The sequence below is a fragment of the Mytilus edulis genome, chromosome 1, assembly GCF_963676685.1.
Source record: "Mytilus edulis chromosome 1, xbMytEdul2.2, whole genome shotgun sequence".
In the NCBI taxonomy this organism is placed as follows: Eukaryota; Metazoa; Mollusca; class Bivalvia; order Mytilida; family Mytilidae; genus Mytilus; species Mytilus edulis.
Window position 1 is genome coordinate 47,905,646 of NC_092344.1, and position 17,153 is coordinate 47,922,798.

The following is a 17,153-nucleotide window of genomic DNA, read 5'->3' on the forward strand; positions in this document are numbered from 1 at the left end:
TAGTATAGCGTAGCCGCTATCCACAATAGTGTATCAAACTGTTTGTTAATTGATAATCATCGGTTGTATCACCAGCAAAGTAGCAAGGAATTCGATACTGACAAATTGCGACAAATATTGATAAAGGTTTGTTGAAATTTGCTTTCACGCCACGGGCATCACTGAAGGGAAATTATTAAGGTAGATGGGGAAATTATTAATTAAAATCCATAGATTTTTTATTTTTTTTTGTCAAAATGTAGTTTAAATAATGCTTTTTTCAAAAATATAATTTATAAGTATGGGTCATCGGGCTTTTTTCAAGCTACAGGTGTTGCAAAATTGTCACATTTGGTATAGATGCCTGGAAAACCCAATCTTGTATGATAAAAAGAAAACTTCACCATAGAATTTAAAGATAAAATATGAGGAGATAGCTAAAATGATATGCTTTCAGATAAGAAAAAGAAAAAAAATGGGGTCAACGGACTCGTGTTTTTTCTACATAATGAAAAAGATTAATTCACAACACAATTTCTTTTATCTTCCCTTATATCTGAGTTACCGCCCCTCATGTTGCAAAGTTAAAAAAAAATGGAAATCAAACTGGTTTTTGTTTTTGTAGAATACACCCGTTAATATGATAAAATATTTGACTTTCTATATTAACACAAAAAGTCTTGTACACGAATTACATTCTACTCTATCCCATTTCATTTAAAATCCAGAACGATTGTTCAGATCTGCTTTTTCAAAATCGAAGATGGAGGAAGACACCTTAATATTTTGACCTTACTTCCGTATTTTTATTATATTAATCTTCAAAGTGCAGTTTTACAAATATTTTGCAACAACCTGAAATATGAAATGTCTCTTATAAAGATTTGCACTTTTCATTAAACATTTTTATCAGACGAACACAATGTATTAGACAAACCACGTTCCTTCTGCATGTACATTTATAGTCCGTTAAAAATCCATTTGAAAATATTACCGTTGTGCACATCGTCAACAGCGTGACACGTACCACAAGGATATGGTGCATATTGAGATTGTTGATAGTACTATATAGATATAAGAAGATGTGGTATGAGTGCCAATGAGACAACTCTCCATCAAAGCCACAAAAGTAAACTGCTAAAGGTCAAAGTACGATCTTCAACACTGCTGAGCATTGGCTCACATCGAAGAACAAGCTGCATGATAAGGGCCCCAACATGACAAGTGTAAAACCATTCAAACAGGAAAACCAACGGTCTAAATTAAATCTATATAAAAACGAGAAACAATTATGAACCACATCAACAAATGACAACCACTGAACATCACGTTCCTGACTTCGGACAGGTGCAAAAAATGCACAGGGTTGATAAACGTTTTAATAGGTACCAATCTTCACCCTGAATTGAAACAATAGTAAAACATTACAACATAGAAAGAACCACTGTAAAATTTCAATTTAAATGACTTAATAGTAAGTCAATCAAAAGACATGTTAACACAAACAAGTGAAGTCTCTTGGAGAGTTGTCTGATTGGCAATCATAGTACATCATTTTTATATGTTTGATTGTTCATGTGCTTTTAATATGTCAAATTAAAATTTGTTTTATGATTGTTAGCTTAATATCCAATAGCAAATATTTCAATCATGCATATTCAGGACGACAATAAATAAATCCAATAGGTAAGTTGAACATTTTGTCGACCAAGATGAAGTGTAAACAGATAGTCAAATGCATGTGTTTTATAAGGATATAAACACTTGGCCTTGTAAAAACTGTAATTTTTGTTTTGTTTTTCTCAATATATAAAAGTTAGAAGATGAAATAAGGTTGACAATGAAATCACTCTCCACCAAAGACCAAATTAAGTTTAAGTGGACAACTTTAATAGGTAAGAAGTAAGACCTTTAATAGTTTGTTTTGGGCAAGAAAGTGATTCCCTGTATTGTTTATGCTTTAAAACTGACATTCGAGTAGTAGATAAACCGACCATTTATTTTTAAAATTAGTAAAAAGTTTATATTCTATTTTAGCTAACACTGTAGTCTTATGAATGTTCGTGTCATTATACCAGTCACTTATATTACACGATTCGAAGTGACGATTTAAAAAGTCTGTAATATGAATTGTTACATGCTTTATAACGTCTTAAACTATTTTCAGCCCAGTTATAATATCAGATTATTACATGGCATTTTTCATATCGCATGTATTATCAGCCCTAGGTTCAATATCAGCCCAAGAGCCGCATGGCTCGAGGGCTGATATTGACCGAGGGCTGATAATACATGCGATATGAAAAATGACATGTTATGATCTTTTTATCATATGCTTCAACAGTAGAGAAAAATAACAGATTCAGTATATTGATCCTTTTACGTGGTTCCCGAAAAGAAGTTCAAAGAGTGAAAAGTTCACGGACGTCGGATCCCAAATCTATGCATTTGATATAAAATCTTTCTATCATATGCCTCAACAGAGAAAAACACATTTTAATATGGACGAATCGACAAAAAAATAATTCAACATTATGAACATTGTTTGGAAAAGTCAACTTTTTTTAAAGAAACTTTCTAAATTATGTTTGAAACTTTAAAAAAATGCATTTATTTAATTATTTTTTTTATTTTTTTTTATTTTTTTTTTTTTTTTATTATTGTACACAATATACTTTCCAGTATCCAAATAATTGTTTAGTACACTACTTTGTAATGTTTTTCACTGAAAACGTAGCATTGATGTGTAATTTCCGGAATTTGCCGAGTATCACCGGAATGCCATGCGATAACGTTCCGGAAAGGCATGTGATAACAATCGAAGCATGTGATAAACTTTTCATATCAGCCCGCTAAGCACCAATTCGAAAAATATGAAATATACGTTAATTTAATGCTATTATCATACGGTAAAAATCATATGTTATTTAGTCTAAGTATATGATAAAATCTTTTATTAAGTCGATCAGTGTTCATATCCGTTCATATACCGCCGTCAACCTTTGCGTGATATGTGTAAAGTTTGAAAAATAGGCTTGAACAGGAGTAAAATGTACCTTTACCATACTAGTATATGATATCTGCTGCTGCTGCTAATGTGTTATATTCTTTCGAGTACTGAGGATTAACACACACCAAATTGTGTTGTCGTCTATTAGAAAGAATGTGCCACCTTTGGTTTTTTTTTTTTATAAAACTGGTACTATGTTCGTTTGTCATTTGTTGTGCATGGAAATCTTGCAAGATGGGAAGTTTGTTATTTTATTATCTATCCTCAATTTATGTGTTCGGGTGGCAATTTTTTAGGTTTACAAATTCAATGACTTTTTAGTCTGATATTATTATTAGTTCTTTTTAGTCCGATATTATTATTAGTTCTTTGTATGTGGGAATAGAAGGAAAAGTGATTTTTAAAAAGTGGGAATAGGAGGAAAACACCCATTGCTGTATGAGAACAGCAAATTATATTTCAAGACGGAAGGGTTTTATCAGCGGGGTTTAAAATGCTATTTGATGTGAAAAAAATAATTGCGTTGAACTTGCGCTGTTGTTTTAATTTTCAAAAGTGCTTCTCCTGTCCTTGTTGTTATATGTTCTTTGTGTACGTTTTTGTAAATTAGCCGATTGATATACTGAAAATTTCAGATCAGGCGAGGATCCAATCATTTTGAAAGGGGGAATCTAACCCTCGGAACAAAATCATGATTTTATCAATTTTATCTGAAATATTTCACACTGGACGTAAAGTACACAATGAATCAACAATTTATTCAGTTCAGTCGCACACAGAAAATAATAATACAATGGATTGAAATGAATACTAGTAATTACTGATTTCCCTTTATATTAAATGAACAATTGCGCGATATAAACTGTTTGGGTTCTAAAGAATAGAGAATAAATTAATAGACAAAGAGTGTAAAATAAAAGGCAAAATAACAAACTCAAATCAGGCAAAAGAATTAAAGAATACAGCATATTGGGGTAACATTTTACAAAGAATAGAGAATGATTGGCTAAATTGATAAAAAAAAATGTTTGTATCTCTCAAAGTTTCAATACAAATACTTGTTACAAACCTACTGGAATTTGTATATAAACGATAGTTAAAGATCTAAAATGTATAACAAAAAGTTCTGGGACCGGTTTCACGAAGCTGTCCTATATAAGACATGTCATAAGATATGTATGTCTTAGGACATGTCTTAAGATCCTCTTATGACTATCCTAGGACATATCTCTGACCTCGTCCCGAAGATGTTTTAGGATGATCTTAAAAAAAAATTCCTAAACTTGTCGCAAGTTCTATAAATTTACAAATGGATTGATGGAAAAACATGGATGTATAGACAAATTCATGTCAATGTAGGATGTCTTTCCCATTAATTACTAAACGTATTGGTTAATATAATCAGAAAGTTTACAAAATTATTATGAAAAATAAGTGCAACCGATATAAATAATCTACAAATAATACACCAATATACATAGAAAACTTTAAATATAAAAATTATGAAAAAAGAATAAAATGAAAAAAAACCACCTGTACCAATGAGTTGAATTCAATTTGTCACTGTATTGGTTATAAAATAAGTTAAAGGATAAAATCGTGCATTTGTGATATAAATAAATCAACTGTTCATTGTTAAACAATCATGATATATAATTCGTCAACCTATAAATATTTAGGTATAAGCAGGAAAAGGAGAATAGAAAATTGAAAAGATAATTGGTAAAATTAATATAAATATGAGTGTAATTTGTATAAATAAACGTACGACTATATATCCTAAGACCATCATCAGACACCTCCCATGTAGTCCTAACTTTGTGACCAATTTACAGAGATGTCCTAATTTAGGACCGCTTTGTGAAACCAACTTAGGACTAAGATATGTCGTAAGACCATACTAAGACATGTCTTAGTCCTAAGACAGCTTCGTGAAACTGTCCCCTGGCATTTTGTTATGTAATTCTATACAACAAAATATAATTATGCTTTCTGTGTGTGTGTGCATTAACGGTTTGAATTAAAAGTTCCAGTACTTTTTGTTTTTGAAAAAGTTGTTACTTCTTAATCGATTGTTCGATCAATATGATTTATGATTTATTATAATCTTATTATATAAATCCATGGTTTAATTTATATTCATTTTTGTTATGTAATTATTGAAATTAAATTATTAACGTTCAAAATACCGAAATATAATACATGCCCATCGATATTTTATATATATTTAAATATTCAATTTGACTGAATCACTGAACCAAAAACAGAATGCTTCATATTGGATAAGGGGTCAACAGCGTATATAGTCATCGCTGGGAACGTCATCGCTAAGAACGTTAGTCCACGGAGAGGACGCTAAGGAAAGATAACTGTGTCTGTATTATATATTTGAAATGTGTCATAGTTATCTCGCTTTAAATTAGTTTCCTAAGATTGACTGATCATAACAAAAACTTTTAACATATTTAAAGTAACTTGCATGAATCGAAAAAGATGTTATGTAATATGAAAATTCGAAGAAAAAAAAACAAATATATACTGCGTTTAATTCTTTAAATCTTCATCAAATGCTCTTATTATTATAATAAATATTAGTATAATTGTTATGGTCATTATAATCTCTATTAGGTAACTAAATCGTACCTAATTCGTATGTGCATTCTTTTTTCCGGTAAAATGAGAAACTGCCAATGTTATCTGTATTCGTTTGCATTCACGAGTACATAATCATAAGAATAATTATAACATTCACTGAAATTCAGTACCTATAGTTATATAAATATTTAAGAAAGAATGACCTATACTTATATACAATATTTAAAATATGACCCATGCTTATATAAGCACTAACACATCATCACTCATAATTCATAAATATACCAGCCACACTTAAGTTTTTATATATGCACTCACCATGCCATACAGCACCGTCCCTTGATGCCTCTTGCAGTTCAGCTAGATATATTTAGCCTACTCACAGTATTCTTTTTTGTTACTTTCTAGAGGTTTGCCTGAGATAAAGGTTTTATATATATACTGATATGTGAAAACTATTGTTTCTTATTTGTGTTTGTGACTATGTATACTGTATAATTGTTTATATTTGTAAAAGAATTTCGATAATATTACAATGATATCATATTATGCTCCTTGTGAGCCCATTTTATGGAAATAAAGCATCATAGAACTGACATCATTTGGTGCACATGTAGTTTATCGTTATATATACGCATGGATTGTTGGATAAATTGCATATTAAAGTGGGTGTGAGATATTTATATATGATACGTAGATCATACCCCAAATCAATATACAGTTACCAAACGTAAATGCATTTTAATATAGGATGTCATTAAAAAGGAGGGTCATTTTTATATAAAATCTCGCAAAATTATGACCCATATTTTTGGCACATCCCCGTATACCCAATAATAGGAAGTTACCCCCCCCCCCCGTGACTTAGTCAGTCACAAACATATCAGATCATATCATAAAACAATGTAAAAGTCCGAAAGATTTTTTCGCGTTTCAAGGTGAGTGAATTTGTAGAGTTTATACACCAATGAATTCTTTTTAAAAAGGCGTTTAATCCTTTAATATTTCATTTGTATTTTTTTTATGATAGAAACTATAATTTATTTATTCTTACAATTTGTATATATATTTTGTACTATACAAATCCTTGTTTTTACAAAAATAATATAAAATTTAAATGCGAAATACTAACATTGTTGTAGGCGAGATAACTCGACATATATATAACTACTATCAGTTGACTGTCCTGATCGGAGATCATTAGGCTGTTGACCACTGTTGTCATATTGTGTGCTTCATTGACCATGAAGGATGACCTTGGTGATCTTTCTACATTAATCTACTTATGATTAACCTGATATGATATATTAGTGATAGCCTAAGTTAAAGAGGTAAATTAAATGCATTCTTTTAACTGGATAGCGACTGTAAGTATACTTTTTTTGTGCCAAATTTAAGAAATACACGCGTATACTGCCATTATTTACTGGGAGTGGCAAGTTTTTACACAACTTCTTCAGTTCTTGGTTGCTCGTCGTCTGCATGCATGCACACGTAACAATTAAATAAACTTTTTTTACATGAACAAAAATGTCAAAACTTGATAATAGTTTAGTGTAGTTGTATAAAAAACAGTCGCATATTGGGATTCGTGATTGGATTGTTGCTATTAATAAACATGAACTGAAAGCGAAATTAATAGGGTTACACTAAAGACTGGAACGCGTACCTGAAATGACTCGAAAGTATATAAATAGAGGAAATACTTTTAAATTTGCATTCGTTCGTTTAAAGGAAAAGTATTAAAATCGAAATACAATAATTGAAAATGCGCCAAAAACTAGGAGCTGAATGAGAATAATATGGAAAGGCCTGAATGGAATTATAATTATACGGTTAGACTTATTTAATCGTACACATTTTTTGTTGTAATATTTATTGTTTATAAGATTTCTAAATTCTTACGAATTTGGATTAAAAAAAAAATGCTTCATTTTAAACATCTTTAAAAGAAAACATATTTTGAAAGGAATTGAGGACCGGAATTGACCAGATATACGATCATAGAATTAGAAGCTGATATTTTCAAAATAATAATTATAGATGTATCGAAACTTGAATAAGCAAAAAAAATATCACCACGACAAGATCTTATTTTAAGTCAATATGGAGGAACTCCTTAATGAAATCAAATGTTCACCTCCAAGGTTTTCATCTTCAAATATTCCACGGCAGATAAAACATTATTTATGTTGTTTTTATTGCAGGAAATGGAGAAAGTTGAATGTGAACCATGTAAAACCCGCGACAAAAAACACGAATCAACTCATTGGTGTGTTTTTTGTGAAGAGTCTTTTTGTTCAGACTGCACAGAAAACCATCATGCCCAGAAAATATCGCGAGACCATGAACTCGTCGATATCAACAGAAAGCCGATGCATACACATATCGCAAACCAATGCTGTTTCAAACACGAAAACTTGCCATTTGAGTATTTTTGTATCGATCATGATGTTCTTTCTTGTAAAGAATGTCTTGCAGAAAGTCATCGCTCTTGTCATAAAGTAGTGTCTGTTGATGCGGTATCTAAAGGTGCCAAGCAGTCTCACTCATTTATAGATGCCTTGGAACTTGTGGGTGAATTAGTAGAGACAACACATACCATTGTCATTGACAGAGAGAGTTTTATTGAAAACTTTGAAAAAGAGGCCAATTCAGTCAAAAATGCAATAAGGGAGTTGAAGAAAGAAGCAATTGGTCATATTGAATCACTAGAAAAGTCACTACTTTCTGACATTGATTTAAAAAAAGACAAAATAATGCAAAAGTCAAAGACAACTATTATTGAAGCCGAAGATGTTGGAAAGATAGCAAAAGACAAAAAAGTTGTCTTTGATCTTGTAGATAAACATGGTTCCGAGAAGCAAGCATTTCTTTTTGCGCATGCGTACACACAAGACCTGACAGATCTCAAGAAAAAGATAACTGGTATGAAAGGGCAGTCGACAAATGCTACAATTAAACTGACTCCAGAGAGGTTACAGGAAACTATACAATCTATCGGGTCAATAGAACTTAACGAAGTACCTTCTGCCCTAACGCCATGTGAGAAGCCTAAGAATTTGCCACAATTTGTTCATAAAAGTGATTTTATCATAAAGGACGATCATAGTGTTAACGGCATCACAGTAAATGATAATGATGAAGTACTCATAGTTGATGGTAGAAGAACTGGTGGAATATTAGTATACGATAATAAGGATATCTTCAAGTACCGAATCGATACTAAATATAGACCGTGGGATATTGCTTTTATCTCAAGTATAAATGAAGCCGTTGTGACATCGCACCATGACGATTTCCTACAATTTGTTGACTTTAAAGAAAAGAGCATATCAAGAACCGTAACTGTTGAAGGAATTCACCAAGGAGGAGTTGCGGTCTCAAATGAAAACATATTTGTTGGAACCAGAGGTAACATTAAAATTCTGGATCTTCAAGGAAAATTTATTCGTTTAATAGAAGCACATCGTAGGAAACTAACTTGGTTCATTACTTTGGATAAAACTGGAAACATCTATTACACCGACAGAAAAGTCTTGAGTTGTATTAGAAGCGATGGTACAGAAGTTTATACATACTCCGCACCAGATGACGATACTCTGTGGCAGCTAGCAGTTGACAACAATGGTTACGTTTACGTTTGTGTAGATTCGAAAGGTATATATAGACTGAAGCCGGATGGAACATTCTTGGACGTCGTAGAAAGTTATGAAGAGTCGCTTTCCTATACTGCTATTTGCTTTAATAATGCCTGCACAAAAATGGTCCTATACCGATGCAGTAGTTTTTCTGTTTTTGAACAGAAATAGTTCCAAACATGTCTGTGTTTCCTATAAAAAAAACATTAAAAAGATGATCAAGTAGTTGAAGAGTTTTTTGTTGTTATATCATATTTTTGTTTTCGGTTTCTAAAAAGTGAAGGGCTTCATAGCCATAATAGTATAATTTGGATGTTTAGATACTCTATACAATATATACTTTTATCTTCCAGATGTAAACACAGAAAATATTAATAACTTTATAGCTGACTATGCAGTATTGGCTTTGCTCATTGTTGAATACCTATAGTTATTAATTTTTGTGTTATTTGGTCTCTAGTGGTGAGTTTGCATTGGCAATAATACATCTTCCTTTTGTATGTCATTTGCCAATTTGATTGAAATTCAAAATAATTGTAATATAGTAAAAAATGAACTACATTGCATGCCATTGTAGTAAACGTAAAAGTTCGCCATTGAACCCGGTCGCTATAAGAAGATACGGTGTGCCTACAATGTATGCTGCAACTTGAAGAATAATTTAAATTTCATTTTTGAAATAAATTGTGTCTGAACCTTGATAGCTCTAGTGCCAATAGTAAACAATGGTAAAGTTCATAAGAAGTTATGAGGCTGCTTTTAAAAACTACCTTATTTTTTTATTTTAGTTCAGATGTATTTTTATGTCAATATTAACTTATCATTTATAGTATAATCAATATTTATTCAGAAAAAAAATTAAAAATACCAATTACATTATACGATTCAAGGATTAGAAATTGTAGTTAAGTCTTTAAGAATTGTTATGTGAATCTCTTAGTTTTCAATATATAGTTTTGTTCAATAAAAACTTTGTTGCATATATCTGAAATGTTCGGATTACGAACACCAAATTTAACAATTGAACAAAATAGGCAAGTTAAATTAGAATGTCATGATCAGTTGAAATGAGTGAGTTTCAGTAACGGATATTACAGTGATTTTAATCTCTTAGTAAAGTTCCAAATTTCTAAATAAAACGAACTCATATTGCTTGGAATGTCTCTAATTGGTCAGTTTCTAGTGGGATATTGTCCGAATTGTAGGATAGTAAGTTATAAAAAAAGTTCTGCATCAGACATGTTTGCTACGGAGATACTGAAAGTTATTGCATTTATATTTATAATTTCGCACCATGCAAAAGATAACAGGGTTTTTGTCGAGATAGTCACATGAGCGAGAACTTGTGGATCCAAAAACATTTGACCACACCTGTAACAGAGAATGTATTGCCCATTGGCATTGTCTCTTACTAAACAGCAAACAGAAATCAAATAATGTGCATATTTTCGTAGGGTTGGATGCTTCAATGCTATGTAGTCCATGCAGAGTGAGGTACATATGTTTTTTGGTCGTTTTAAAAGCAAAAAAGTCATCATCAAAATACACAATACGCTTCCATGCTAGACAGTGGCGGATCAGGGGGGGGGGGGGGGAGGGTCCGGGGGTTGTAACCCCCTTTTTATTGGACGATCAATGCATTTGAATGGAGACATATGATTGGAACCCCCCTTTTATCCTGGGTTGGAAACCCTCCTTTTTAAAATGGCTGGCTCCGCCCCTGCTAGAGTTGTTCCAGTAGGAAAAAGTCCGGTTTCACAGAAATTATCAAAATTTGTCGATAACTCATGATATTTCACGTAGTACTACTACTCATAGTACTGATGTATAATTCATGACCTTGTCTACTGTCCTCGTATAATTCTTATTTGTCCAGAATGGAATAATGTTACTACATAGAAAGTTTTGGTGTTAAACAATAGAAACGAAATATTGAAAAAAATTGGGTTTTATTGTAAAGTCGAACTGTCGATGGGATAAAAAAATATTCAAATAAAAGAAAACGGTTCAAATAATTAGAATTTATCTTGATTTAACTTAGTAACCAACCAACGAATATTTTGGAAAAGTGCCGAAACACCGTCATAAAGTTTTATTTCAAAAATTGATTGGGTTGATATGTATTATTTATGCCCAACCAAGACGAGAAACCATTATCAAAGGAAAATTTATCGAAATATTCCCTGGCAAAGATGTAGTTAAAAACAATTTAATTTTTGAATGTTTTAAAATGTCTAGGTTAGTCTTTTTTTTTTAAAAACTACCATTATGCTGAGTTCACACGTAATTCGAATTCGATTCGCATTAACTAATTCGAATTAGTTTAATTCGCATTCGGAACGCTTTACGTCCTTACGTCAATTCTAATGCGAATTGCAATGCGCGTCAAATTCGCTTTACTGTCCTAATTGCGTTAACTTTTAATTCGTATTAACAAAAACGTTTTTCAAATGCGAATTGGATAATTCGAATTAGCCAATTCGAATTAATTCGAATAAATAAAAGAGTGTGTGAACGCGATTAGCGAATTCGATTCGCATTCGATTCGAATTAAATGTACGTGTGAACGAGGCATACATCATTCTTGAAAGTCTATTTTCTGCATAAAGACAAGCGGAGTACAGTTTCCATTTTTCATTCCGTGAATCGCATAAACATGTTTGTAGAGTTCTTGGCATTATTTGAATATTCCACACATAAAGTCTGAAACATACCACAATCTTTTCAAACAAAATATCCAGCAACCTTAATATACAATTATTAACAACCAATTTTGAAAAAACAGTAACCACTTAGGTTGTCGTATGTGTAAAATCTATAAATCCGTTTTTCATTAATTTTATAGATAAAAAGCGCAAATCTCCCTTCAACTTCACATAGGTGTATCAAATTATAAAGCGCAAATGTCCATAGTTTGTGAGCGCAAATGTCGTTGGCATACCGCAGTCCCACTAGGCCACGATCACACTACGATATGTGAATAAAATGAAACTTTTGATGGTCGTAGCGCGATGATGCAGATCGCAGTAAGGTCGTAGTACGGTCGTGGTGAGGTCTTCAAGATCGTGATGAGCGTGGTCAACTTTGAACATGTTCTAAACAATCGTGGTGCGGTCGTGGAGAAATCAGGTCGTAGTAGAAGCGTAGTGAGAGCGCGGTACGGTCGTGATAAGATCGCAAAGGTCACTGTACCATCGTAGCGAGAGCGTAGCGAAAGCGTGATTCTATTCGGATAGACTTCGCTACGCTCTCACAGCGACGTTATCACCTCACTACGACCATTACGTTCTCATCGCGACCTAACTACGCTTCCACTACGACTATACCACGTTTACACTACGCTGTTCAAGACCATAGAACGATTCTAACACGCCCATGTCGTCCTCATCACGCTCTTCTTACGACCTTACTACGTTCATACTACGACAATCATGCACATTATCATTTTCACATGAAATACATAAAAGCTCTCTAAATTTTGTTTGTATGTACATGTAATTTGGACCTCTTGTCCTTTTTATCCAACGGTTCAACCATGCTTGACACATCTGTGTCATCCCTGCTATCGTTCACTAAAACATCATCATTTGAGCTTGATGGACCAGCAATAAATTCTGGTTGGATTTGTTGATTAGTCATCTCTACTGGATCATGATTCGTTACTATCAGATCTGCCTCTGCCGCTGCCTCTACCCCTACCACTACGCACACGAGTTCAGGTAGATTTTTGTTGCATGACTACGTTGTTTCCGAGAAACTTTACGCATCAATGAGAAATAGAAGGAATGATACAGTATTTATATGGAACACGATGTTGACGATATATTACAGGGAGTGTAGTAAGATCTCAGTATATGAACGTGGTACGGTCGTGGTATAATCGCAGTAAAAGCGTGGTAAGATCGTGTTGCAATCAGATAAATCGTGGTATGGTCGTAGTGAGGACGTGATGAGCGTGGAAAGATCGAGATTATCGTAGTGAGGTCGCAGAATAAACGTGGTATAAACGTAGCGGGATCGTTGTAGAAGCGTAATGAGGACATAGTAGCATCGTGAAAGCAACGAAACTTTACATTTTCATGCCGCTCATACCACGACCTTACCACGATCTGAATTCATTTTAGATCGCGGTGAGCGTGGTGCGATCGTGGTCTAGTGGGACTGGGGCTTTAAACAAGTATAAAAGCGGAAAAGACCTGTGCCCTGCTTAAAGGACGGGTCGTGCATAGTCAGAGCTACATGAAAAGGATATACTACTAGTATTATAATTCGTTTTTGTCCGATTTATTAATCGATATAAGAAGATGTGGTACGATTGCCAATGAAACAACTTTCCGTCCAAGTAACAATTTGTAAAAATTAACCATCATATATAGGTCAAAGTACGGTCTTCAACACGGAGCATTGGATTACAACGAATAGCAAGCTACAAAAGGCCCAACAAATGACTAGTTTAAAACCATTAAAACGGAAAAACGAACGGTTTCATCTATATACAAACGAGAAACACTTACATTGTACCAACCCCACCAACAAACGACAACCACTGAACATCAGGTTAGCCTCATTTTACATACATGTAGTGGTGGCATTATATATCATATCAGCTTTTTTTTCATAATAATTTTATTTTAATTATAAGTTTGCTTTTGATTTTTCCTATGACAATGATTTTAACAGATTTTGACTGGACACAGTGGAACATCTATATAGATACGACTACACCAAGCAGAAATGATTTCTTCGCCAGTCTGAATTGTATACACATTTGGACCCCTTTTCTGAAATGTTTTATTCGAAATACATTTATATAAACAGAACATATGTTTTGTTATAAAACTTTAATTAAGTTATTTTTATTGAAAATAAACAGTTATTTTGCGTTTCTTTCTTATTCAGATAAAGCTATTATTTTAAAACAAAACCAAAACCCCAATTCTTTATAGATTTTAATGAATGAGTTGTAATCTTATACCAATAATAATTTATAAAGTCATCCAAGGAAAATTAAGGAAATGTCTGGTATCAATCATATAACCGAAACAGGCTTCAAAACGTGGTATTAACAGTCCATAAGCAGCGGTATTGACTTAGAATTTATATTAAAAAAAAGGGGAAAACAAAAATAAAAGGAGAAAAAAGATATCTTGCACATGACATGCTAACGAGCTATATGACCAAGAGGTATCTTACAACAAAAATACTACTAAAGTAGCATTTGTCTGAAAAAGATTTAGAAATAAAAATTATGATTAACGAGAAGGACGGACTACTCAGCTCAGACCAATTGACTGAACGCTATATATAGAAACAATGCTTATCCAATGTATTTGTTCCATTCAGAGAGCCAAAACATGAATCTGGTCAAATTAAAAAGGCAGTTGTATTTTACAAAATCTTTAAACATACAAGTACACACCCGTGATATCGCGGGTCCGTGACTGAATTAAAGTATATAACTATGCCTAAGCCTTATTTTAGTAATTGGTATTGTCATCTGATAAGTCATGTCGATTATAAGATACACAATTTTCTCTGCTTTCAAATCTTTCTGTTTGAACCCGTCGACCTGGAACTTATCAGTTATTGGAAATATTAATTATTTGGAAAACAAAAGGTCCTGGCTATCCAGGAATGGAGTATTTTTTAATCAACAGCATTGTCCTATATTAGTTATCTTAGAAAGTCTTGCTGATTGCTGAATAAAACTACAATAGGGAACAATTTGACAATGATTGAATTAAGTAGTGTCAGTCCTTTGATTATGACCCGTGTATATAGCAAAATCCTAAATACACCGTTTGGTGGTGCGCCTGTCAAATGCGGAACGTACAGATAAGGTAATAGCTGAATATACTATTTGTATCGGTATCGGATTCGACCTGGAACTTGTTAATTATTGGCAATATTAATTATGCTGAAAACAAAAAGGTCTGGAGTGGTATAATTTTTAATCTACACCATTGTCCTATATTAGTTATATATAGAGTTGAATTCTGTGATTTGTCGTTTTTACCCGATGACGACTGACAAATTGGACCTCGTAATTTTAGTATTATAGATTATATACTTTTCTTTATATATCTACATGTTTTTAAATCATTCTATATATTTCCATCCAAAAAATACTTCTAAGCATTCCGCTGTTGTAAACGAGACAAGAACCTATCGTAGATTTAAAAACATTTTCGATATAAAAAAAAAACCCGGTTTTGTTTAACTGCAAATGAAAAGTTGATTGATAGATATATTTGGTGCTTAACGCCTCTATCAAAAATGTTATATTTTTTTGGGCGGCCACTTATTTTGGTGAAATAAGCCGGAGGTCATCGATTGAAGCACCGACAACTAAAGAATAATTCGCTTGACGTTTACGCTTGAAAGATTTGTTCTACAATAGGGACAAGAAAAACATTGAAAAAGCCGGATTAACATATTCAGATACTGACACAAATGAAGAAGTCACACCCATCCAAAAATTTAGGAAAAAAGGTTCATGGAAACCACCAAAGAGTAAAAACGATAACTTGGAGTCATTTATTAACTACGTGAGGTCTGAAATAAAGCCCTGTATAACAAATAAAGGAAATTGTAATTTATCCAAGTCAGAAAGCATCGCTTTGAAAGCGTCAAAAGAAGAAGAGGATATTGTCATAAAACCTGCCGACAAAGGGGCGTTATGGTTGTCATGAATAAAACAGATAACAAAGCAGAGGGGAATCCCAAACTTTCAAACTTCATTTTATTTTATAAACAATTAACCACAGACCCAACACTAAATACTTTTCGAAGGATCAACACCATCCTTCAAGAGATGTTCGACCAAAAGCATGATAGACAATGACACCTTTGATTATCTTCGACCTCTTGAGAACGAAGTAAAGACTAGAAGATTCTATATGTTGCCTAAAATATACAAAACGGGCAATCCAGGTCGACCAATTGTTTCAGCGAAAAGTCACCCAACTGAAAAGATATCAGGATTTGTAGACCATCATCTAAGACTTCATGTGAAAGAACTACCCTTTTACATTCAGGATATAAAAAAAAAGTAAAATCACAAAAATACTGAACTTAGAGGAAAATATAATCGGAAAGTCCATAATCACATGACAAAATCAAATAACAAAACACATAAAAAACGAATGGACAAGAACTGTCATATTCCTGACTTGGTACAGGCATTTTCAAATTTCATATGACTGATTATCTAAAGAAAATGGAAAGCCTCTATACTCCACGAAACTATACTATACTTCCATCCATGGACGTGTCTTCTTTATATGCAGCGTGTGAAGAGGCATGGAACACTCTTAGTGAAAAAAATCCTCCAACGGAGTGCTTTGTTACATTTCTGAAACTTGTGCTGGAGAACAACAACTTCTCTTTCAATGACAAACACTATCGCCAGGTAGACAGCACTAGTACGGGCATACAAATGTCCCCGTCATTTGCCAACATATTTATGGGCCAACTTTAAAAACACCTCTTAGCTAGTGCTCCATACCAGCCCTTATCATGGTTTCGGTTAATTGACGATATTGATTTTAAATGGACAGATTCGCAATACCATCTTAACGAATTTATAAAACAGTGTAACTCTTTCCACCATTCAATAAAGTTTACGTATGAATCATCTATGGAGAAAATAAACTTCCTCGATACTATGTGTTACATCCAGAACGGAACCATTATAACGGACCTTCATACCAAAAAACCGGACACACATCAATTCCTTTATCATCAAAGTTGCCATCCTAAACACAGCTCCCGTGGTATCTCAATCAGTCAGGCATTGCGAATCTAGAGAATATGCTCTACCGAAAATAAGCAAAATGCTACACTTGGACAACTACGTAAACATCTAGATGTTTAAGGATACAATAACAACATCATTGACACAGTTTTCGAAAGAGCAAACAGAACTA

At 33.0% G+C, this 17,153-nt stretch overlaps 2 protein-coding genes across 2 annotated transcripts in view; both read left to right on the forward strand.

Annotated features, from left to right (window-relative positions):
• LOC139484313 (uncharacterized) overlaps positions 1-17,153 on the forward strand; it is a 458,860-nt gene that overhangs the window by 339,648 nt on the left and 102,059 nt on the right. The gene's annotated exons all lie outside the window — the stretch shown is intronic.
• Positions 6,725-10,207, forward strand: LOC139484252 (E3 ubiquitin-protein ligase TRIM45-like). The gene is made up of 2 exons (XM_071267991.1): positions 6,725-6,915; positions 7,792-10,207. The coding sequence occupies exon 2, from the start codon at positions 7,795-7,797 to the stop codon at positions 9,394-9,396; it is 1,602 nt and encodes a 533-aa protein (XP_071124092.1). The 5' UTR covers positions 6,725-6,915; positions 7,792-7,794; the 3' UTR covers positions 9,397-10,207.

Coding starts and splice junctions, on each gene's coding strand:
- LOC139484252 (XM_071267991.1), top strand. CDS start 7,795: ATGGAGAAAGTTGAATGTGAACCATGTAAAACCCGCGACAAAAAACAC.